Source organism: Silurus meridionalis, chromosome 11 (genome assembly GCF_014805685.1).
Source record: "Silurus meridionalis isolate SWU-2019-XX chromosome 11, ASM1480568v1, whole genome shotgun sequence".
Classification (NCBI taxonomy): Eukaryota; Metazoa; Chordata; class Actinopteri; order Siluriformes; family Siluridae; genus Silurus; species Silurus meridionalis.
The window spans coordinates 17,271,627-17,295,518 of record NC_060894.1 but is presented as its reverse complement, the minus strand read 5'-3'; the positions used below and the strand labels follow the sequence as shown (position 1 = coordinate 17,295,518).

At 38.7% G+C, this 23,892-nt stretch overlaps 3 protein-coding genes, 3 non-coding genes and 1 pseudogene across 6 annotated transcripts; 5 read left to right on the top strand and 2 right to left on the bottom strand.

The window, feature by feature from the left end:
• Positions 1 to 331: 331 nt before the first annotated feature.
• pwp1 (PWP1 homolog, endonuclein) lies at positions 332 to 2,113 on the bottom strand. The gene has a single exon (XM_046861282.1). It carries the CDS (start codon positions 1,973 to 1,975, stop codon positions 518 to 520), a length of 1,458 nt encoding a protein of 485 aa, XP_046717238.1. The 5' UTR covers positions 1,976 to 2,113; the 3' UTR covers positions 332 to 517.
• Positions 2,114 to 4,138: 2,025 nt separating this feature from the next.
• LOC124393441 lies at positions 4,139 to 8,252 on the bottom strand (annotated as a pseudogene).
• A 3,405-nt stretch (positions 8,253 to 11,657) lies between these two features.
• LOC124393855 (cytotoxic and regulatory T-cell molecule) lies at positions 11,658 to 16,421 on the top strand. The gene is made up of 12 exons (XM_046861898.1): positions 11,658 to 11,726; positions 12,829 to 12,972; positions 13,116 to 13,268; positions 13,496 to 13,615; positions 13,869 to 14,030; positions 14,309 to 14,398; positions 14,587 to 14,640; positions 14,780 to 14,845; positions 15,186 to 15,317; positions 15,495 to 15,644; positions 15,759 to 15,845; positions 15,961 to 16,421. The coding sequence occupies exons 1-12, from the start codon at positions 11,663 to 11,665 to the stop codon at positions 16,098 to 16,100; spliced, it is 1,362 nt and encodes a 453-aa protein (XP_046717854.1). The 5' UTR covers positions 11,658 to 11,662; the 3' UTR covers positions 16,101 to 16,421.
• Positions 16,422 to 18,636: 2,215 nt separating this feature from the next.
• LOC124393854 (heat shock cognate 71 kDa protein) lies at positions 18,637 to 23,157 on the top strand. Its single transcript, XM_046861897.1, has 9 exons — positions 18,637 to 18,790; positions 19,438 to 19,647; positions 20,054 to 20,259; positions 20,361 to 20,513; positions 20,768 to 21,323; positions 21,532 to 21,734; positions 21,960 to 22,158; positions 22,244 to 22,476; positions 22,679 to 23,157. Exons 2-9 carry the CDS (start codon positions 19,443 to 19,445, stop codon positions 22,871 to 22,873), a joined length of 1,950 nt encoding a protein of 649 aa, XP_046717853.1. The 5' UTR covers positions 18,637 to 18,790; positions 19,438 to 19,442; the 3' UTR covers positions 22,874 to 23,157.
• Positions 20,587 to 20,683, top strand: LOC124393999. Its single transcript, XR_006927417.1, has one exon. It is a non-coding gene; the product is annotated as a small nucleolar RNA SNORD14 (small nucleolar RNA).
• On the top strand, positions 21,365 to 21,461 carry LOC124393998. Its single transcript, XR_006927416.1, has one exon. It is a non-coding gene; the product is annotated as a small nucleolar RNA SNORD14 (small nucleolar RNA).
• On the top strand, positions 21,768 to 21,864 carry LOC124394003. The gene has a single exon (XR_006927420.1). It is a non-coding gene; the product is annotated as a small nucleolar RNA SNORD14 (small nucleolar RNA).
• Positions 23,158 to 23,892: the final 735 nt, after the last annotated feature.

The window sequence follows — 23,892 nt, the reverse complement described above, 5'->3', positions numbered from 1 at the left end:
GTGATATGTCAATATTAGCACTTTACATAGAATTATACAATTTTTAAAGGTAAAAAGTTACCAAAAATTAACAATGTATGCAAACAATGAATGTCAATACCTATCTTAACATACAGCTTTCCTCTGGTTTCCTCTTACTTCCCAAAAACCTGGCAGTGTTTGCACATAGTGCGTGCGTATCTGTATGGTTCCATGCCACATACTACTCAGACTGTATACTGAATTAAGGCTCTGAATCCTCAACAACTTTGATAATAATAGCAATTGCTTAAGATGAATTTGATTGCTTTTTTAATAGAATAGAAACAATGTTTGATATTAAAAACACAAGTTTTGAGAATTAAACATCTGTTTAATGATTTTTTAAAAATGTACATATATTTTTGTACTAATTGTATATGTTTTCATCTTGTATACCAGAAACAAAGTATAAACTGATGTATTTTCTCTAGACACAATTAGCCTTTTTTAGTATTTGAGAAACAATTCTTTGTACAAAAAGTCTCTGGCTGTTCTATTAAGAGATCTCCATTTCAGCCGCACTGCTGCTTGAGCCCGAAGTCATGGTGTTGGCAACCAAGCGCTCCCGACTGCCAAAAACCTCTGCCACTGCAGCTACATCACTAATGTCCCATACTCGCAGCCCATCCTTCTGTCCTCCAAATGCATAAACAAAGGGTAGATCAGGACAGCAAGCCGCACAGAACAGTATTCCCATTTTCATGTCTCTGGAATGAACGAGCTTGGGCTTGTTTCCGAGAATATCCCAGACTTTCACGTGTTTGTCAGCAGAGCTAGTAACCAGACAACCGCTCACTTGACTGCTCAGGTCCATACCGGACACCTCTCCTTCATGTGCCCTCAGCGTGAAGACCAGCTTGTCTGATCTGGCATCTAAACAGTAAATAAAGCCATCCTCTGTACTGGCAAGGAAATTGCATGGGGAGAAGTGATTCCACGCCAGGCGCTCCACCTGACCACTGAAGCGCCAGACACGATTGCTGGATTCTGGATTGCGACAGTCGTACAAGATTGCCGATTTATCATAAGACCCGGTGATAAGAGTCTGCGCCTCGAAAGGGTGGAATTTCAGAGTCTGGACCTTGTCTGTGTGACGTCTTAGAGTTGTTGCTGGTTTGCCCTGCACAAGGTCCCAAAGAACCACTGTCTCATCAGCAGAAGCACTTCCCAAGACATTCCTAACCATCTTGTTCCAGGACAAATCCAATACCGCATCGGTGTGGCCCTCAATTGGCTGGGCAGCATTCTTCTTCTTTTTCTTCTTGGTCTTCTTGCTGCCCAGAGAAAACACAGGCTCCAAGCTATCCACCACATCCAGATCCCACACATCAATAACCGGGGTCATGTTTCCTATAGCCGCATAATTCCCTGTACCTTCATCAGGGCTGGGATCAAAGTTCAGCCACTCGACACTCAGCGGATAAGCAGGCAAGAGGATGTCGTGGTGGACATACAGGGAGTTCTCTTCAGAATTATACACATAAACTTCGAGGTTGCAACAATCCTTTTCAGCCCTACCGGCCAAAATGAGGTTATCGGTAGGTTTGATCTGGAAGTCCTCTCGTTCATACTGGTCTGTGTCTTTAATGGTGACATAAGGATCTTCTTCGTTACTGCCATACACTGCCAGACCTGCCAGACCGTCCCCCAGGTTAGCAGTTTCAAGGTCTTCCTCATCATATTTGTCCAGTTCATACTCAGCTAAATCATCTTTCTCTGGGTTTGCTTCATCAGCAGCTGTCATGTCTGAGGCTGACTGAGATTCGGTCGTCTCCTGCTCACTCACGGTGCACGCTTCCACTTCTTCATCCTCATCCTCGCCATCATGACTTAATTCATCTTTTGCCTCGGCTATGATGCGCTGCAGCTCCTCTTTGCTCAATTCCACTTTATCTGGTGTTTCCTTAGTCACTCCTCTCCTCACCCATCCAACACACGTTATCTGAGAGCTCATGATCAAACCACCTATTGACGAATAATTATTATTTAGATTGGCTTTTAGTGTCAGATGTATCAGCCGCTGATAGAATGACAGACACTACTGCATGCGAAAACACGAGGCGTACCGGGGTCCTCTTACAACCTGGCGCGTTTTGATGACGTAGCGGGTGTCTCCTATAGCGCTCCTGCATTTTTTTTTCATATTAAAAAACAACCAAAAAAATAAAAAAGCCAGTGGCACATGACTGTAATATACAATGTTAGCGATATATGTATGATATATATGCAAAGCTAAGACTTAATTGTACTGGGAAAAAAAAGCCAGCTCTGTGAGCCAGCTCTGGGCTTCTTTTATGCTAATCTGTTTTTTCCACAGTGGAGCGGTTGTTTTATTTGGACACATGCCAATTTCCACTCATCTTGTACACATAACCTGGTTGAGAATAGGTTAAATTCAGGATCATTAAACTTTCCCTGTATCATCACAGAGACATTATAAGCTGTAGATCCAGCATTCTGTGAAGCTAGACACGTTAACAGCACCACCATCTTGGAAGGGGCAACTTTCCTTATTGAGCCCACTGAATAATTATGTATCTTTTTTAAAGTACTTTATTCATCCCAAAGGGAAATTTTTTCACATATGTGTAGTTTTCATGTGTAGTTTTCACATATCTCACATTGTTAGGAAGCTGGAGTAAAAGCACAGGGTCAGTTATGGTACCGCACCGCAGCTAGGGCATGACGAGTGCCTTATTCAAGGGCCCTACTGTGGCAGCTTGGTGGTTAAGCTTGGGGCTTGACCCTCCACAATTCTGATCAGTACCCAGAGATTTAACGAATGAACCACCCTGCCCTACCTGTAATCTCCCCTTATGTTGTTCCTTTCAACAAATGGGCCACTCTGGCTATAAGTAAGAACTAGCTATCAATAATGAAACATTATTGAAAACAGTTAATGACTGAAGTCTCACAACACCACTCTGGGTCATGGAGGGTTTGGAGACATGCAGAGGGGCAGGTGAGGCAGTGCCTCGTTTGTTAAATTCCAACAAGAAATAAATGTATTGAAATGTGAAATTGTAATTTTTTTTTCTCTGATCTGTTATAAATGGCATTTCTGTATGATTCTGGTCGTTTTTATTGTCAAAATCAACGATTTGCATCCAGGTTTAGTTAAAAATCACATAGAAACTGACCTGAGCATTGGGAATAAGTGCATTCCTATAACTATTTGTGTGAATATCACCAAAATACGTAGACTTCTTGTTTGCATATAATTGCTTTCCAATTATTTTACATATTTGTTGCTATTACCATTACTGCTATGATTGCTATTTAAATGCTAACTGCATTTAAAAATAAGTACAATAAGGGGCAGCCATTACCCCTTGTGCAATGATGAGGGCCTGCGAAAGGCTGAGTTCTGATCGTATAACACCCAAATTACTTTGCCTAATCAAACTAAGTTATTGTAAATTTAATAATTTAATCTTTTTGGGGTTCATATATGTGTAAATCTGGCTGTGCCCAGTGCCTCACCCGGCCTTGACCTCACTGCACATCACTGAGAGGGTTAACACTATTGTTGTAGGTTCATCCACTCAAAAGAGGACATGCTACTGAGTCATATCACTTTTTATTTGACAGAAAGAGACCCAATGATTCCTACAACCAGGTTGAAAACATCTATTCATTCAGCTTACAGGACAACCTCTTCTTGCAGTGTAAACATGTAAGCATGCATGACACGTGGTGCAGATTCTCAAGCTACAATTTACCAATCAATTAATTTTTACAAAAGGAAGCATAGACTTTCCTTTTGGCTTATGCGAGTAATAACATTAATTGAATTGTTAATGTCCTGGAATGAGTGTGTGAATGTGTGTGCATTCTGTGCAGTGGGCATGGTGTACTCCTCCTGCCTTATTACCAGAGATTCTGGGATAGGCATCACTGCAAAAGAATTTGCTGAAATAGAATAGTCTCACATTGTTTGTACATGCAAGACTAATCCACAAACGGAATCCAAAAAACATGATTTACCCACTATATCTGTAATACAATGCACTGTATTGTCAGTGTAATAGCACAAGTACATGTAAAACACTTATCACTTGCATATTAAATATGATATATAAACAATTGTTTACAATGCGCTGGATGACAAGAAACGTGACATTCAGGAATTGTTTATTCACTCAGTGTAGGGTCTTCATACTTGCTTTAAAGTGCATTTTTTTCTCAGCTCACAAAATAACTATTTAATTATCATAATACACTGCATACAGATCAGGCCTACTGGGGAAAAAAAACAGAATATAGTTAGTCTATGCCAATGCTATCTTTAATCAACTTCTTCAATGGTTGGTCCAGAAGATCCACCACCAGAGGGAGCACCACCAGCACCAGGGAATCCACCGGGCATTCCACCTGGCATTCCACCCGGCATACCTCCAGCACTTTGGTACAGTTTGGTGATTATGGGGTTGCAAACTTTCTCCAGTTCCTGCTGCTGATGCTCATATTCTTCTTTTTCTGCAGTCTGCAAAATGAATAAATGTTATAGACATCTAATAGCAAAGATTTTGTCATCTGGCTAAGCTGTTAAGAAAGCTGCTAGCGAGAAAACAGTTAAGATTACCTGGTTCTTATCAAGCCAGCTAATTATCTCATTGCATTTGTCCATGATCTTCTGCTTATCCTCATCACTGATTTTACCCTGCAACTTCTCATCCTCCACAGTGGACTTCATGTTGAAAGCGTAGGACTCCAGGCTATTCTTAGAAGAGACTTTGTCACGCTGAACATCATCCTCAGCCTTGTATTTTTCAGCCTCCTGCACCATGCGCTCAATGTCCTCCTTACTGAGACGACCTATTGAAAAAAAAAAGAAAAAAAAAATCTAAGAAACCAGAATGAAACTGAATAGGAAGTCACCCTGCAAAAATAAATCAGGAAGTCAACCTACCTTTGTCATTAGTGATTGTGATCTTGTTCTCTTTGCCAGTGCTCTTGTCAACAGCAGATACATTAAGGATACCATTAGCATCAATATCAAATGTGACCTCAATCTGAGGAACACCACGAGGGGCAGGTGGAATTCCAGTGAGCTCAAATTTGCCCAGCAGGTTGTTGTCCTTGGTCATAGCTCGCTCACCTTCATACACCTGGTGAACATGAAATCTCACTTAAATAACCAAGTAACAACAAGTTAGCATTTAACATGCCATTGCTCTCAAAGAACATCACAAAATACATCTGGTTCCAACCTGAATCAGCACACCAGGCTGGTTGTCGGAGTAGGTGGTGAAAGTCTGGGTCTGCTTGGTTGGAATTGTGGTGTTGCGCTTGATCAGAGCAGTCATGACACCACCAGCAGTCTCAATACCAAGAGACAGAGGGGTGACATCCAGCAGCAGCAGGTCCTGAACATTTTCAGACTTGTCTCCAGACAGGATGGCAGCCTGGACAGCTGAAAATTACAACTGAAGATTAGTCTTTTCAGATGGATATTGGGAAAATTTTAACTATTTTCTGTCGCTCAGACATCCAAGGAAGGTACTTGGGCCGTCTTTGGTCTTTTACAACCTCTGGTGGAAACTACAAATGGCAGGAATCAACTTCATCATTGCGAGATCATTAATCTGAAAAATAAATAAACCTATTGTTACTAACCTGCACCATAAGCCACGGCCTCATCAGGGTTGATGCTCTTATTCAGCTCCTTGCCATTAAAGAAATCTTGGAGGAGTTTCTGAATCTTGGGGATGCGGGTGGAGCCACCAACAAGGACAATGTCGTGGATTTGAGCTTTGTCTAATTTAGCGTCACGGAGAGATTTCTCGACTGGGTCCAGGGTTCCACGGAAGAGGTCAGCGTTGAGCTCCTCGAAACGAGCTCTTGTGATGGAGGTGTAGAAATCGACACCCTCGTAAAGGGAATCGATCTCAATACTGGCCTGAGTGCTGGAGGACAGAGTGCGCTTGGCCCGCTCGCAGGCAGTGCGCAGACGGCGTACAGCTCTTTTGTTGTCACTGATGTCCTTCTTGTATTTTCGCTTGAACTCAGCAATGAAGTGGTTCACCATGCGGTTGTCAAAGTCTTCACCACCCAGGTGAGTGTCACCAGCAGTGGATTTGACCTCAAAAATACCATCTTCAATTGTCAGGATGGAGACATCAAAAGTGCCACCACCAAGATCAAAGATGAGAACGTTCCTCTCTGAGCCAACCTAAAATGTCAAATACTAAATATTTACAAGCCAGCTACTAAGAAAGTTTAAATGAAATAAATAAATATAAATTGATTTCAACCCCACAATGTTCTTACCTTTTTGTCCAGACCATATGCAATGGCAGCCGCAGTGGGCTCATTAATAATTCGTAAAACATTCAGACCAGAGATCGTGCCAGCGTCTTTTGTAGCTTGACGCTGAGAGTCGTTGAAGTAAGCTGGTACTGTTATCACAGCATTACTGACAGACTGCAACAAAAGTTTTACTGGTACTTAAAATCTTGTTGAGTGATAAACAATAAACATGCTCTTTGATTCTGTAAGACATCATCAAAAACAAAAACAATCCCACACTCACCTTTCCGAGGTAAGCTTCGGCAATTTCCTTCATCTTGACCAACACCATGGAGGATATTTCCTCAGGGTAGAAATTCTTAGTCTCTCCTTTATATTCCACCTCCACCTTGGGACGTCCGCCATCACTGATGACCTTGAAAGGCCAATGCTTCATGTCAGACTGAACCACCGTATCCTCAAATCTTCTGCCAATCAAACGCTTAGCATCTGAAATGAGATCGTACCACACCATGTTCATTCGAGCTTAACAATTTGCGATTGAATTAACAAGAAAACATTTTAGACATCTACAAATTGTTAATAGTATAAAGGGAAAATTTGTACGAACCAAAGATTGTGTTGGTGGGGTTCATGGCCACTTGGTTCTTAGCTGCATCACCAATCAACCTTTCAGTATCGGTGAAGGCCACATAGCTTGGTGTGGTCCTGTTTCCTTGATCATTGGCAATAATTTCAACTTTGCCATGCTGGAAGATTCCCACACAGGAGTAAGTGGTCCCTAGATCAATGCCAACAGCAGTTCCCTTTGACATGATGTCTGTGGGGGAAAAAAACCCAAAGGAGTCATGTGTCTAAATGGTCAAATAAACCTGATCCCACATTGTACTTTGAAACCTGAAATGCACCAGTGACAATCCGTACAATCAGACTAGACTATCCACAGAAATGATGTAAGGCTATATGCCACAACTTGTTTTTTCCACCTAATTTACTGCAAATAGTCCTAAAATTAGATTTTTTATTGTTGTTGTTATTATTGATATTATTATTATTATTAATAAAAAGTCTCTGAACTAGAAGATAATATCATTTAACGCTCCGTTCTCAGATGACAACGAAGTAGGATGAGGTATGGCTGTAAAATATTCATCAGGGCTGGGTTTTCCAGAACCTTCCAAGCCCAATAATACCCTTAATAAAGACAAGTGCAAAGTATAGCCATCTAAGCTCAGTACAAGTGAATCACCTCATATTAACTACAGGTTTATTCCACAGATTTGAATCCGAATTCATAATTTCGGATTATATCTTGAACACAATTAACATTTATAGAATCGATTCTTATCGAGACAAATAGAATATAGGTCGTTGAAATAGGAGCTGAAGTACTGATGTAACATATGAGGCCTTTGGATGAATATCAATGTACAAAATGTTGCAAAATGCTTCATACCTCCTCCCTGTATACTGTATATCGATACAATCCGCCTGCTGCGCAAAACCTAATAACGATGCAGTGTTTGGACAGACGCTTTTAAATGGCAATGTCCAACCAATCCATGATTAACCCTATTACCAGTCTACAGACAGGATCGAAATAATGCTCCCCTTTCCCCAACCGATGGTCTCTAGATGCCTACATCCAGCACCTTCCCCGGTATCCCCAAATGTATCATGCACAAGCTGCTACCATAATAAAAAAAAATCCCATCTAATGTTAAAATCCATTTTCTTACATGACAGTTTTTACTGATTTGAACTCATCATGCAGGTTCATTCTGAAAACATAATAAGATATGAGTAATAGGGAATGTGAGTTACCCGATGCTTTCTTCCTTTGCCGTGCCCGTTCAGCCGCTCCGTGGATGTGCGGTGTGTGTGTGTGTGTGTGTGTGTGTAAGAGCGAGAGCTGTTTAGTGTTTGTGTGTGTGTGTGAAGGACAGAAGACTGCAGAGAGCTTTATCCCTGAGTTCCGTGTGCAGCCGACAGCCAATCAGATTCCGCGCAGCCGCAAGAGAACGCATCGCACCTGCAGATGGAACGTTCTGGTTACTTCGAGATCATGCTGGACTGAAACCTCCATGCAAATCCGACCAGACTTCCCAGTTTACCTCAACCCGTGGGATGTGTCATGGAATAAACTTATTTAACAGACGAAATTCTTCCATCTGCCACACTGAACTGAATTATTTGATTTTGTAAGGAATTTACATTTTCAATGTAGGCCTCCGTCATCATGACCTCTTGACACTATAGAGGGGATTTCCTCACAGAAGTTCTTAAATGTTCCTTTATGTCTTTAAACTTCCACTTTGGGATGTCCATCATCAGCAATGACCTTGAAAAGACCATCAGATCTCCAAATCTTCTGCTAATCAAGCATCTGAAGATAGACCATAACACAATATGGTCACTCAAGCTGACATACTTATTTTGACTTTAGTTGCAACAAAGGAATAAAGTGGAAAATCCATATTAAATTGAAGAATTATAGTCACTTGGTTCTTGGATGCATCACCTTGGGACGTACAACATGACTGACCTTGAAAGGCCAATGCTTCATGTCAGATTTAAACCACAGAGTTGTAGAGCTTTTTGCTAATCAGACAATGGCATCTGAAATGAAACTGTGGTCACTGAAGCTGAACAATTCACTTATAGCCATATACATGCCATCGAAGTGACAGCAATATAGCCAACTAACCAAATGACAACCAAAATCTAGAGAAACATCATACTAACTAAAGATTCGTTTGGTGTTGTTCATAGCCACCTAATTCATCACCAATCAACCTTTCAGTATAAATACAATTATATTTATAAATTTTTAGATTTTAAAGTAAGTGGTCTTAAAATTAATATCAACTGCAGTTCTCTTTGAATAACAGAGGAAGGATGTGTCTAAATGGTAGAAAGAAATCTGATGCCACGTTGTACATGTGAACATTAAATTTACAAATAACAACCCTTACAAGTTGAGTATGCAATGACCACTTGATTATGTAAGGTTACATGTCACAACTTTAAGATGGCTACATAAGTCGGGACTTTCTTACCCTTATAAGAACCACATTCAGAAATAATGGAGTAACACCTTTAGTGAGTGTCATTTACCCAGAAAATGCTTCACGATGTGCTATTGATAAGCGAGAGTAAAGCTTCAGTTGTCTAATTAGGAACTTAAATTATTATGTAATTATGACATGTTTTACTTTAAGAGATACATGTTTAAAGAGAGACTGTACAACCCCAGTGACAAAGTAGCCTACAGTTTAGAGTGTCTTCAGATCATCTAAATTTAAACCTATTGTGAAAGTAAAAGTAACAGTTATAGACAGTTATAGATAGTTAGGTAGTTTCTGTAGATATGCTGTTTTTAAATATTCAGTTAGGAAAGTTAGGCCTGTGGTCGTGTGTAAAAAATCATAATTATAATCAAATATTGACCATCCTAATTTTTTTAAATAAAAATATTGCATTTTGTTGTGATCTTCGAAAGTTTTTATGATATTATAGAGTTTTTTACTTATAATGATCTCTTTTGTAATTATACAAACAATAACACTACTATTATAGCTATAAGGCAGGGAAAAAGGTGAAGTGGGATTTATAAATATACTTGAATATGTCAGAATAAAATAATTTGGATAAATCCTAAATTAAAGGTGCACTGTTTTTATTTTTAAAAAATTAATTGACTTCATAACTGCTAAAGAAGTTCTGTCTTAACGGCAACTACAAATTACAACGAGGTCATGATCCTATCCAGGGTATTAGGCCACACAGTTTTTTTAAGTCCTGTTTTTTAAAGTAAAATATAAAAAAAAAAAAAACCACAAAAAAATTATGTAATGTCCACTGATCTCCCCAAAATCTAACAGGAAGCACTAACAAGAAAAGGGCAGAGAAACAGCGTGGTGAAATGAGAAGTAAAAAGTTTCCCCAGTGTAGTTTGGTCCTAAACAACATCTTAGATCAAATCATTTTTTTAAAGAACAAAATACAACATGCAGTAAAGCATATATCCCTATTATATAGATAAACTGAGCTCAGGGGCATTCCTGTTTTTAATCAGTGTCAACTAACAAAACAGATGCTGACAAACAGTGAAATATGTAACATATAAGATCAAACTGGGAATATTCAAAACTACCTTTTGTTCAAATCTTAATAAAACAATTTTTAATAAACAAAAGTATATATAGCAACAAGGCCTGTATGGATCACTGAAGAGTATAGTGTATGAGTGATAATAACTGTAAATGTATGCCATGCACAAAGGTGCCCAAAAATCACCCCACAATGATGCAGTCATGAATGGTTAACCATTTGTACCAAGAAACAACGTAATGGACAGCTTACACAGCTGCACACAAACACACCAACACATGTCCCCAGATTTGCTCTTCAGTTTTTTCTTTTACACTCATTGGACTTACTGTTATGTCAATGCACTATACTATCAAACAATCACCTTCCATTACCAGACCACAATCAGACTCTCAATGATGCATGTCAAAGACATGACTTATAACCCTCACCCACTTCCATTTACACCCCAACCACCCACTCTCCAGTCCATGAGAAATGTGGTCGACATACAGAAATCTGTTTTTTAGGTTCCTCATGTTCCTACCTTTTCAGGAATATGTATATATATATATATATATATATATATATATATATATATATATATATATATATATATATATATATATATATATATACGTATATAGAGCTATACTGTATATATGAAAATATTTGAAAACCAGCATACTGAAAAGGCAAAGCATGCAGAAAAAAAACAATTAAACAAATAACAATTATTCTACACAAAAGTTAATCCAGACAAGAGTAAATAGTAGTAAATAGTGTGGTATCAGTGGAGTACTGGGGGGGCAAAGTAAAAAAAAATCTGTGCGTTTCTGTTTAAAACTAGTTTTTATAGTCAATTGTTGTTAGTAATAATTTGGCGCTATAATACTGCTAATCATCCCATTGTCCAGAAAATAACATTTGTCACCATATTAACAATGCTTCCATTGTGGGTGTTGGTTAATTAATGTAGCTTATTTATGCTGTATTTATGCAAATACAGGTTGTAAAACCTGACTTTCATTTTGCAGGACAAATAAATGAATGACTTTACTATAAACCAGGCTTGGATTCTTTTCAGGTATTATTGTTCTTGGACTGCCCCAATCAGTATCACGTAAGCAGTCACTGGTCACTTGATGAAAATACAGAAGCAGCGAATGGACAAAATGCCCCTGAAAGTTAAAAAAGCAAAGTGGTACGTGGGACTTCCATGACATATAAATGATGTCATGGAAGCCTTTGTGTTTATAAAAGCAGTGAGAGAGGAAGTCAGCTTCAGACCTCACTCATGCCTTGCACTATGCAGTACACACTGAATACACACATTCGCTTTCTCTTGTTGATCACAGGAGGTGAGTAAGATCATGACTATATTATTTATTACAGTTTCACTAGATAAGCCCATTCAAGGGTATTGTATTATTATTTTAAAATTGAAATAATTTGATTTTAGAATGAATTTTAACTTATCTGTAGTGTGTGCAATTAGGAACAAGATTGTACATTTCTTGTTCAATAGAAGCATTGAGTTTGATACCTGAAATGATTTATTATAATGTTCAAATTGTTTCTTAAAATGCAATCTTTGTGCCGAACCACTGCAATGTAATCAGGGGGAACTTATAAGGTTATAATAGATATTTATTTACAACAGACAAGCAGTAATCATGTGTAGTTAATCGTAAACATTGTTAAGAAGTTTGATTATTTGTGGCTATTATATAAATAAAAAAATAGAATACACAAATATTTTCATTTAAAACTAACATACCTTATTTCATTTGGAAAAAGTTTAATTGTATATACGTATACATTTACATATATACGTGTATGTACTGTATATACGTATATATAAAATTAAACTTTTTCCAAATGAAATAAGGTATGTTAGTCACAGGTCATATAAGGAAAAAGAAAAAATATTTAGAGAATTTCCCACTCAGACCTTCACCTACAGTTCTGGACATAGATTTAGCAGAGGTGTTGATCACCCACATGTCTTCTTTGTGCATATGACTAAAGAAATTACACCTACAGCCATGAATGTTATATATCTAAACTCAATTTCCTGTTTAACAACATTCTCACCACATACACACATATATATCGACCACTCTCAGTTTACACTCATGCTTGTGCCGAAACCCTCACTTTCCTGTCTGCTGTCTGCAGCCCCCCTGAGCACAAAGAGAGTAGCATTATGAGTCACAGTGGAGTAAATCTTATCTGCCCCCTTATCTTCCATTTACAAATGGCAATTATACACTTTTTTTTTTTGCCCACTCATTGACTGTACTGTACTGACATTTTAAACAAGTAGTAAGTAGCCACAGAGATGTTGCAAGTTTACAGTAGGATATGGTTTGCTTTTAAGACATGATGCACATTTAAAGTGTTGCATAGTCAATATTTATTATACCCTTATGTCACACAGACATGCTGTTTGTCTTACAGGTTTAACACAGTGCTTGGCACTGAAGCATATTTCGGTAATGCGAGGAGACACTCTGACTTTGACATGCCCTATCAAAAGTATGAAGGATGCAGTGGAGTGGAGAAACCCAGATGGCTTAATTATGTTCTTCAACAAAGACAAAGGTAAAAATGCTGTTTGGGCTACTCTGGTAGTGATGCTATTTAGAAGGATAGAGATTAAACATAGTTATGAGTCTACTACTGGAATTCTTTGATTTTTCTATCTAACAAAATAATCATATGTCTCTCCCCATATTAATTTTCAGTTTTGAAGGAGAAAAGGAACCAATTCGTCGCTTTAACCAAATCGAAATTTTCAATACAAGTGACTGATATAACATTCAGAAATGGAGGTGTTTACAAATGTTTACGTTACAACAAGCAAGCCTCGACGAAAAGATATAAAGTTATTGTTGTAGGTGAGTACAAACCTTTTTTCTATTAGCACTGTTAAATTAACAAATAGGATCAAAATGGGTTTTAATACTGCATAGGGCTTGCATGGTTGAACTAATTTAACTGCTTAATACTTTAATCTGAGATGAGATTTGAAAAGGAAGAAAAGATTCAATTATGTGTTATCCATGTAATTCATGGATTCATTGTCATGCTGAATGCAAAAATCTATTATTTGCTAAACTCATAGGTGCTCCAAAGCTGGAAAAGTTCGAGCAAGAGGATAAAGTTATTGTTAAATGCTCTGCTTCAGCGAATGAACATCCACCCAAACTCTCATGGATAATGGACAATGGCCTAGAGATTCATCGTAAGTACATATCTATGTAATCGGCAATGTTTACACCAAACAAAACCACAAATGAATTGACAATATCATATGTCAAAATGTTTATAGGTTGGATTATTACATCAGATTCCAACTGTTTATTATCAAATATTATATTTGTAGATTTATGTGATTTTTTTATTTTTATTTTTTAATTTATTTTCTGCTGTCATATTTGTGTGCTATAATCAAACTGAATAGTTTTCTTAAAAAAAAAATCATTATTTATTTTCAGCTCTCCCATACTATGAGTTAAAAAATGCATCCAACAAATTCACGGCTAGTAGCCAGCTGAATGTCAATATTCCTAAAAAGAGAGTTACAGTGAAGTGCGTGGTTCGTCATCCAGCTCTCTACGGTTCCACAGTGGAAAACTTCATACACTTAGGAATGCAGAGTAAGTACATGTGCATGTGTAAAAAAACATCTGAGAAGAGCAGTATGGTATAGTTCTCTGACCTTAATAGGCATTTTACCATTAATAGGAACAAACTATTTTGGGGGAATTTTGTGGTTTCGGCTAAATTGAAAGCACATATTACGGAGTGGATCTTTGGTGTCTTCCTTTTTTTAGCTTTCAACATAACACATGATTAACTTCTTTGAAATTTTTTTTTTTGTGAAAAGAAACAACTACTTGTTTTAATTATTAATGTATTTTATCTTTTTGTGCAGATGAAGACACAACAACCTCATCAAAACATTTAACTACCACACTTGGTTCTACAGAGAGCACAGTCATTCCAACCATTTTTAGCAGTACAAGTAAGCACAAGTATTTTTACAAAAAAACAGAAATTTAATACATGTTCAGCAAAGCATTATACATGAGAAAGTGGTTTGCAGGAATCTGGACTATTGCGTCACCTAGTGGTGAATAGTTAAATTGAACACAGACTAAGCAGAATTTACTTCCACCTGCATTATTATTAAATATGATCTTTTCTTTTCAGGCTTCACCAATAGTCATTCAGAGTCAAAAACAACAAATGACAGTAAAACAACAGGTAAGAAATTCATAGACACTGACCATTCTAGATGTATCCTGTATGTTGACACCAACTCAACAAATGCTTTAAAAACAAGTTACAAATGTCTCTGTAATGTCAATATTAATAATTTGTTCTCTGAAATGTTTTGTTGCAGTAAACGAAACCACAGAAGACACTTCATCAAATGGCCGCACAAGCATTTTAAGCAACAACACTACTGGTGAGGATGTACACAGTCTGAATTTTAACATCACATAACAGTGCAGAAGAAGTGTGTCTTGCACAAACCTGGTGTATTAGATCTTTTTCACAGCAGTCATTTTGGTTTGAAATAGTAGGGCAAATGCAAGTATTAGCAATGACATTAATTAGGGTTCCGTTCCATTTAGGTTTATGATAACCAGTTTCCTGCTATTGCTCGAGGTCATGCTGAATACCTGCCATTTTAGCCTATAAAAGCAGTTTTTTATTTTTATGTTTTTACTTTTCTTGACCACTGTGCACGACAACATACATACACAATTATGTTACAATTACTTATCTTACAATTTTCATTGCAGCAAATGAAACTACAGAAACAATATCTGAAACAACAGAGGGCACATCAGCAAATAAAACTACTGAAATACTATCTGAAACAACAGAGGGCACACAATTAAATACCAGCATCGAGTCATCAAGCAATAATACTGGTAAGTAATTAAACAGTCTAAAACTAGTCATAGTTACAGTTTATAAGATAGGTGTGTTAAATATGATAAACCTTTCCTTAGTTTTTAAGTAGTGATAGATTTTTTTACCTTCTGAAATAAATAGCTATGAACTAGATTGTTTTTTGATACAGAAATTAATCATGTTTGTCCTTTTAGGGAATGAAAACTTGCATGTAGACAGACAAAGAAAAAAGGGAAATTCTGCTTTGCTTGTGATGCTGGTCACATGCCTCATCATCTGCCTGTTTGTGGTGCTTACATTCTTCCTGGTTCGCCTCAGGAAAGCACATGTTGCCTGGAAAAAAGGTAGCAGTTCAAAGAATCTGAAATTCACAAAAGTTTATTATATGCAATGAATCCTAAATATGATTGTTATATAATTATATCTGGTTGCTAACAATTCTTTTTTTATAACCACAGAGAATGAAGAGTCTGATCAGTCAGTAGAGAGCAGCAAATCAAAATCTAGCAGTGAAGAGAGGCAAAAACAGCAACAGAGAGGACAAGGTACAGTCTTAACTTTTAATAAACAATTATCAATGTAGAGATTATAAGTAGGCAACTTTATTCAAACAGCTTAAACTCTTTCTTAATCTATCTCTCTCTCTCTCTCTCTCTTAAGGCTTTTGGAACACCAGTTTCACAAAATACAAAGCAGAGGAAACACCAGAGACGGAGACTCAGACCACATCTGCTTCTGTAAAAGTCGATAACTCACAGCACTTTATCTCCGGATCTGGCATCAAAGAAACTGAACTATGAACAATACGAGTCTGTAATACCTAACGAACCTTGGTTAGACATTGGTGCTTGAATTTGTATGTTTAAATAATAAGCTAAAAACAGTTTGCTTTTTATATATTTTGTATGTTTTTACTATAAAAATGTTGCTAAAATTAATTGTATATGTGAGTATGTATATATTTTGTGAATAAATAAGTTTATTTTTTTATAAATCTTGTTTGTCCTCTTTTATTGAACTCTACTTATAGGATACCAGCAAAACATATTTACTCTCAAACATTAAAATTCTGTTGTCAACAAAGCTAAATGGAGCTACATTGGACAATCTAAAAGAAAAAACATTTCCTTGATTGTTTAACACTTTTTATCTACTTCATTATTCCATGTTCTTTCATAGTATGGATGTCTTCAGTATTAATGTACAATGTCAAAAACATAAATAAAAAAAATAGAAATAAAGAAATAAAAGTCACTAAAAACAACCCACATAAAGAAAAGGTGTTTCCAAACTTTTGACTGCTAATATATATATCAAATTAACATCTTCTTCTTTTGGCTGCTCCCATTAGGGGGCGCCACAGCAGATCATCTCTCTCCATACTACTCTGTCCTCTTTCAAATGAACTACCTGCATGTCTTCACTTACCACATCCATGAACCTCCTCCTGGGCCTTACTCTTTTACTTCGCCCTGGTGGCTAGATCCTCACCATTCTTCTTCCTATATACCACATGTCCCTCCTCTGCACATGTCCAAACCATTTCAATCGCGTCTCTCACCTTGTCTCCAAAACCCTACTCTAAACCATCTTAACATAGCCGGTCTCACCACAGTCCAATAAACTTTCCCTTTCACTCTGGCAGATAGCCTTCTTTTACAAATCACTCCAGCCATTTTCCTCCACCGACTCCACCTTGCCTGCACTCTTTTCTTCACTTCTCTAATAAACTCTACATCCAGGGTACTTAAACTCCTTCGCCTTTACCACCTCTTCTCCCTGCAACCCCACCAGTCCACTGCCCTCACTCTCATTCACACACATGTCCTCTGTCTCAGTTCTACTGACTTTCATTCCCCTTCTTTTCAGCATGTACCTCCACCTCTCCAGGCTCCCTACTCTCACCACAAATCATAATATCATCCACAAACATCATAGTCCACAGAGACTTCTGTCTGACCTCGTCCGTCAACCTGTCCATCATCACTGCAAACAGGAAAGGGCTCAGAGCCAATCCTTGATGCAGTCCAACCTCCACCTTGAACCAGTCTGTCGTTCCATTTGCACACTTCACTGCTACCACACTGTCCTCAAACATGTCCTGCACCATCCTCAGATACTTCCCTGCCACCCTGACTTCCTCATGTCGTACGCTTTCTCTACATCCACAAACACACAATGCAACTCCTTCTGACCTTCTATACACTTCTTCATCAACATTCTTTAAGCAAATGTTGCATCTGAGATGCTCTTCCTCAGCATGAAACCTTACTGTTGCTCACAGATGGTCACCTCTTCTCTCAGCCTTGCTTCCACTACTCTTTCCCTACTACTCTTTTCCATAACTTCATGGTGTGACTGATCAACTTTATTCCTCTGTAGTTACTGCAGGTCTGCACATCTCCCTTATTCTTAAAAACCGTTCCTTCTACATTCTTCAGGCATCCTCTCACCTTCCAGAATCTTGTTAAACAAATTTGTTAAGAACTCGACTGCCTCCCTAAACATCTCTACGCTTCTACTGGTATGTCATCTGGTCCAACCGACTTTACATTCTTCATCCTCTTAATCGCTTCTCTGCCTTCCTCCTTACTAATCCTATCCACTTTCTGCTTCACCATCTCCACATCATCCACCCTACTCTTTTTCATTTTCCTCATTCATCAGTTTCTCAAAATACTCCCTCCACCTTTTCAACACACTCTCTTCACTAGTCAACACATGTCCTTCTGCATCCTTTATTGCTTTAACACATGCTTCACATGCTTCCCAGCTCGGTCCCTCTGCCTGGTCAATCAGTATAAATCATTTTGTCCTTCCTTAGTGTTCAACTTCTCATACAGATACTCATATGCTTTTTTCTTTGATCTCAATTCTGTTTCAGCAGCTTTTTTTCTCTTAATGCTTTCCTGCACTTCCTCATTCCACCACCACGTCTTCCTTTGTCTTCCTTTGTCTTCCTTTCTCTTTCAAGATGTCACGCCAAGTACCTTCCTAGCTGTCTCTCATCACTTTTACATTAGTTGCCCATTCATCCGGCACCTCTTCCAAACACTAGCCTGTCAAAAAAAATATTTTAATTCATATAAGAAAACCAGGAATCTACATCTGTCCTCGGATCAACAAAATGGCAAGGAAACATGCAGGAGTAAGAACCGTGGGCGACCTCATGTTCTAGATGTTTCTTCTACGTTTGATGTTCTGAGATCAGTAGCACATGGTCTTAAACAAATGGTGTTTAAAAGTGAGTTCATGGAAGCAGTTCCTGGATCTGCCATCGAAGGGTTACAATCTCCGACCAACCACGTTTTAGCTTTTTCCTTGAAGGCGGGACATTGGACTGGTGCAGAGTGTTCTTGTATCTGATTGGTCGGCTCGCCGGGGATATATAGAAGCTCTAGAAGGTTCTCTCGCTCTCTCTACCACCGGCGAGGTAAGGCAGGCACCGCCTCAGTACAGCTCCAGATTCCATCGACCGCACCTAATTTTGGTATGTATTTATAACAATTAAAACGGGTTTGTTTAATTTGGATTAAATGTAAGACATTTTTAGGAACTCAATGATGTTAGAAGTACTGTTTTAGAGAAACGTATATCGTGGTGAAGTGTTCAGTCGATTGACCCCATCGGGCCCTGTCTCATTCTCTCTTTCATTGTTTCGCTCAGTTACTCAATTGAAATACATTTTTATTTATTTATTTATTTTAAGAAAGTCAACTAATTAAGTAGACAAAATTTTCTTACTTTTAAAAACCAGTGTGTTTAGTACTGGACATTATTTCGATGGTTTACATGTATAACAAAGGAAGGTGATAAATGAGGTTCTCCTTAAAAAAAATTAATTAAACCAAAATAATTACTTATTTAGTGAAAATGACTTTAAAGAATAATGTTCAGTAGTAAGACAAGATTTGATGGTCTTCCTTTTAGCTTTCATTTTGCTCGTTAGCTTGCACCGCAGGAAACGGCCGCCATTGCAGGCCAGAGCACGTGATCTCGACACGCGGTCATCACTGCCTTGTGGTTCGGGCATCTGTACTGTAGCGCGATATAGTTCAATTAAACCTGTTTTTAGGTAAACATTTTAATGCTTTAAACAATTTTAGTAACCATCTTTTATTTGATTTTTTTTTTAAGTAACCATGTCTAAGGGACCAGCCGTTGGCATTGATCTGGGGACCACCTACTCCTGTGTTGGAGTCTTCCAGCATGGCAAAGTTGAAATCATTGCCAATGACCAAGGAAACAGGACCACACCAAGCTACGTGGCCTTCACCGACTCCGAAAGGTTGATTGGTGATGCAGCTAAGAACCAAGTGGCCATGAACCCCACCAACACAATCTTTGGTTAGTATGTGGTTTCTCTAGATCAGGGGTCACCAACCTTTTTTTGAAACTGAGGAATACTTCTTGGGTAATGATTAATGTGAAGGGCTACCAGATTTATACACTTCTGAAATATCAAATTTGCCCAATTACATTTATTATTAATGATTTTCATCTATCTAGTCATCTATATTGTAAGTCATTTTCAAATTCATACCAATGCAAGTGTGATTTAAAAAAAGAATAGCAACAAAAAATTAGATGCAGCTCACTGGTAAGTGGTGCTATGATGAGCTATATTTAGAAAAGGCCTACGGACAACCTGGTTCCTACCGGCACAATGTTGGTGACCCCCTGCTCTAAATTTTGTTCAAGTATATGGTTTTAAGTGACTTGTTCAGGTTTAGTGACCACAGGCTCATTTCAGATGCCAAGCGTTTGATCGGGAGACGGTTTGAAGATGCTGTCGTTCAGTCTGACATGAAGCATTGGCCGTTCCAAGTCATCAGTGATGGTGGACGTCCCAAGGTGGAGGTTGAGTACAAAGGAGAGGCCAAGAACTTCTACCCTGAAGAAATCTCTTCCATGGTGTTGGTCAAGATGAAGGAAATTGCTGAAGCTTACCTTGGAAAGGTGAGTGTGGGAACTAGTAACTTTTTTTTTCTTTTTTTTTTAATTTTGTTTTCTTACTTTGTGATGGACTAACACTTCTCTCCCCCCTCCCCCCTTCTCAGACTGTCAGTAATGCTGTGATCACTGTACCAGCTTACTTTAACGACTCTCAGCGCCAAGCCACAAAGGATGCTGGCACGATCTCTGGACTGAATGTTTTGCGAATTATTAATGAACCTACTGCTGCTGCTATTGCCTATGGTCTGGACAAGAAGGTAATTTGGTAGTTATTTTCTAAATTGTCAAAGCTTTTTTTTTTTAAAGCGATTCTGTAAAAAACGAGAAGCTTCGCTATGATGAAGTTGATTCCTGCCATTCGTAGTTTCCACCAGAGGTTGTAAAAGACCAAAGATGGCCCAAGTACCTTCCTTGGATGTCTGAGCGAAAATCCATGCACTTCCTGTTGTCTCTTGTTCTGTGATTTGCCTCGTTTCACGTTTCCTCCCCCCCCTCCACCTTTTTTATTTAGGTTGGCTCAGAGAGGAACGTCCTTATCTTTGATCTTGGTGGTGGCACTTTCGATGTCTCCATCCTGACAATTGAAGATGGTATTTTTGAGGTCAAATCCACTGCTGGTGACACTCACCTGGGTGGTGAAGACTTTGACAACCGCATGGTGAACCACTTCATTGCTGAGTTCAAGCGCAAGCACAAGAAGGACATCAGTGACAACAAAAGAGCTGTACGCCGTCTGCGCACTGCCTGCGAGCGGGCCAAGCGCACTCTGTCCTCCAGCACTCAGGCCAGTATTGAGATCGATTCCCTTTACGAGGGTGTCGATTTCTACACCTCCATCACAAGAGCTCGTTTCGAGGAGCTCAACGCTGACCTCTTCCGTGGAACCCTGGACCCAGTTGAGAAGGCACTCAGAGATGCAAAGATGGACAAAGCTCAAATCCACGACATTGTCCTTGTTGGTGGCTCTACTCGTATCCCCAAAATTCAGAAACTCCTCCAAGATTTCTTTAATGGCAAGGAGCTGAATAAGAGCATCAACCCTGATGAGGCCGTGGCTTATGGTGCAGGTTAGTAACAATAGGTTTATTTATTTTTCAGATTAATGATCTCGCAATGATGAAGTTGATTCCTGCCATTCGTAGTTTCCACCAGAGGTTGTAAAAGACCAAAGATGGCCCAAGTACCTTCCTTGGATGTCTGAGCGACTGAAAATAGTGGGGGAAAAAAAATCCCAATATTCATCTGAAAAGACTAACCTTTAGTTGTAATTTTCAGCTGTCCAGGCTGCCATCCTGTCTGGAGACAAGTCTGAGAATGTTCAGGACCTGCTGCTGCTGGATGTCACCCCTCTGTCTCTTGGTATTGAGACTGCTGGTGGTGTCATGACAGTCCTAATCAAGCGCAACACCACAATTCCAACCAAGCAGACCCAGACTTTCACCACCTACTCCGACAACCAGCCTGGTGTGCTGATTCAGGTTGGTAAATTTATTTGGCTTATGCTGTGTGTTTCGCAATGATGAAGTTGATTCCTGCCATTCGTAGTTTCCACCAGAGGTTGTAAAAGACCAAAGATGGCCCAAGTACCTTCCTTGGATGTCTGAGCGAAATCATGCACTTAATCTTTTTTTTAAATTTGCCTTCACTTTAAGTGATGCATAGATTTGATACTATTTTAATTTCCTTTTATTTGCGCTCACCAGGTGTATGAGGGTGAGCGAGCCATGACCAAGGACAACAACCTGCTGGGCAAATTTGAGCTTACTGGAATTCCACCTGCCCCTCGTGGTGTTCCTCAGATTGAAGTCACCTTTGATATTGATGCTAATGGCATCATGAATGTTTCTGCTGTTGACAAGAGCACTGGCAAAGAGAACAAGATCACGATCACCAATGACAAGGGTAGGTTGACTTCATTTATTCTGCAGATTGACTGACTGTTTAGTTGTTTGTGTTTTTGGTATTATATATTTAAATTTTTTAATAGGTCGTCTCAGTAAGGAGGACATTGAGCGCATGGTGCAGGAGGCTGAAAAATACAAGGCTGAGGATGATGTTCAGCGTGACAAGGTGTCTTCTAAGAATGGGCTGGAGTCCTACGCATTCAACATGAAGTCCACTGTGGAGGATGAGAAGCTGAAGGGAAAGATCAGTGATGAGGACAAGCAGAAGATCCTGGACAAATGCAATGAAGTAATCAGCTGGCTTGATAAGAACCAGGTGGGGTTTCATACATTGTAGTAATTTTTAGATGAGTAGTCTAGATTTTATGAAGATTTTAAGGCTCTGTTGGTGCTATATTGGTTAATTTATTTGTACAGCCAACGTGTAGTTTTTTTCAGTTAGAAAAATTCACTTATGCATGTTAATGACGGTTAATTGATGATTAATTCTCCCATTTCACATGGAATTTTCTATTCAGACTGCTGAGAGGGAGGAATATGAACACCAACAAAAGGAGCTGGAGAAGGTCTGTAACCCAATCATCACCAAACTGTACCAGAGTGCTGGTGGTATGCCAGGAGGGATGCCTGATGGGATGCCAGGTGGCTTCCCAGGAGCCGGAGCTGCTCCCGGTGGTGGATCATCTGGACCCACCATTGAGGAGGTTGATTAAGCCATTCTGAATCTGCTCTACCTCACCAATGTTTACTTTTGTGCCCTCTGTAGCAGAATTTCTGAGGCTCTTGGTGGTTTAGGGCTTTGGTTGTATTTCTGCTACAGAGTGATTGCAGACTTGAAGAAAAAAAAATGGGATTATGGGATCACTTGCACCTCACAGGGAACAGTTTTTGTACTTGAATGTTGCACAATTTATCAACTGTTAGATGTTCAGCTTTTTGCCAATGCCTGATTTGCCTTGAAGTAAATCTGAATAAAGTGACTACTTTTCCCCCCCAATCTTGCTTGTTTGTGTATTTGCTTAAGCTAAATCATTTGGACTGATGCATCATCACTACCTGTAGGTAAAACTGGTAATGTAGGAACAGTCACGAATACATTTTCTGCACAACTTATACTAGTGTATAATTAGCACTTTGGATAAAAATGCATAGATAAAATTTACCATGAAACCCTTGCTTCCCTACATGTAACTCGATACTAAATGTGTTGTAGATTTTTAGCTGCCATGTGGGCATACTAGTTTAATGATGAAGCCTTGGAATGCTCAATTTATATGGCTATGAAGTCTTTTTGTTGAACCTTTTGTCCTGTGACGATTCTAGTTAGCAATTGTTGGAAAAACACCTGCTTGTGGCCATATGTAAAGAATGCTTTAAAAAAAATAACTAAATGAACAGGAAATCAATATTTGGTGTGACCACCCTTAGGTTTTATTTTGTAAATTTGCACAGAGTCAGGGAATTTCAAATATGGGTTAAATCATTAACTAAAACCAAAGCAGCTGTGATAAAACTGGAACAGCCAAACTGCTAAGGTGAGGTGGTGGAAAACGGTTTTAAATCACAAGTCATACATCATACACAGCAAGGTCTCTCCCAAGCAAAGATTTCAAAGCAGACCAGGGTTTCAAGATGTGCTGGTCAATCTATTTTGAAGAAACAAAAATGTGCAATGTTGAGGAGTGCAAATTCAGTCAGCCATGACAAAACTTAATGAAGCAGATGAAAGTCT

Excerpts from the sequence above, each read along its gene's own strand:
- pwp1 (XM_046861282.1), bottom strand. The coding sequence starts at position 1,975 with ATGAGCTCTCAGATAACGTGTGTTGGATGGGTGAGGAGAGGAGTGACT.
- LOC124393855 (XM_046861898.1), top strand. The coding sequence starts at position 11,663 with ATGCCTTGCACTATGCAGTACACACTGAATACACACATTCGCTTTCTC. Across the intron at positions 14,846-15,185 it reads TTTAAGCAACAACACTACTG|CAAATGAAACTACAGAAACA; the intron begins GTGAGGATGTAC and ends TTTTCATTGCAG. Across the intron at positions 15,645-15,758 it reads ACATGTTGCCTGGAAAAAAG|AGAATGAAGAGTCTGATCAG; the intron begins GTAGCAGTTCAA and ends TTATAACCACAG.
- LOC124393854 (XM_046861897.1), top strand. The coding sequence starts at position 19,443 with ATGTCTAAGGGACCAGCCGTTGGCATTGATCTGGGGACCACCTACTCC. Across the intron at positions 19,648-20,053 it reads CCCCACCAACACAATCTTTG|ATGCCAAGCGTTTGATCGGG; the intron begins GTTAGTATGTGG and ends GGCTCATTTCAG. Across the intron at positions 22,159-22,243 it reads CACGATCACCAATGACAAGG|GTCGTCTCAGTAAGGAGGAC; the intron begins GTAGGTTGACTT and ends ATTTTTTAATAG.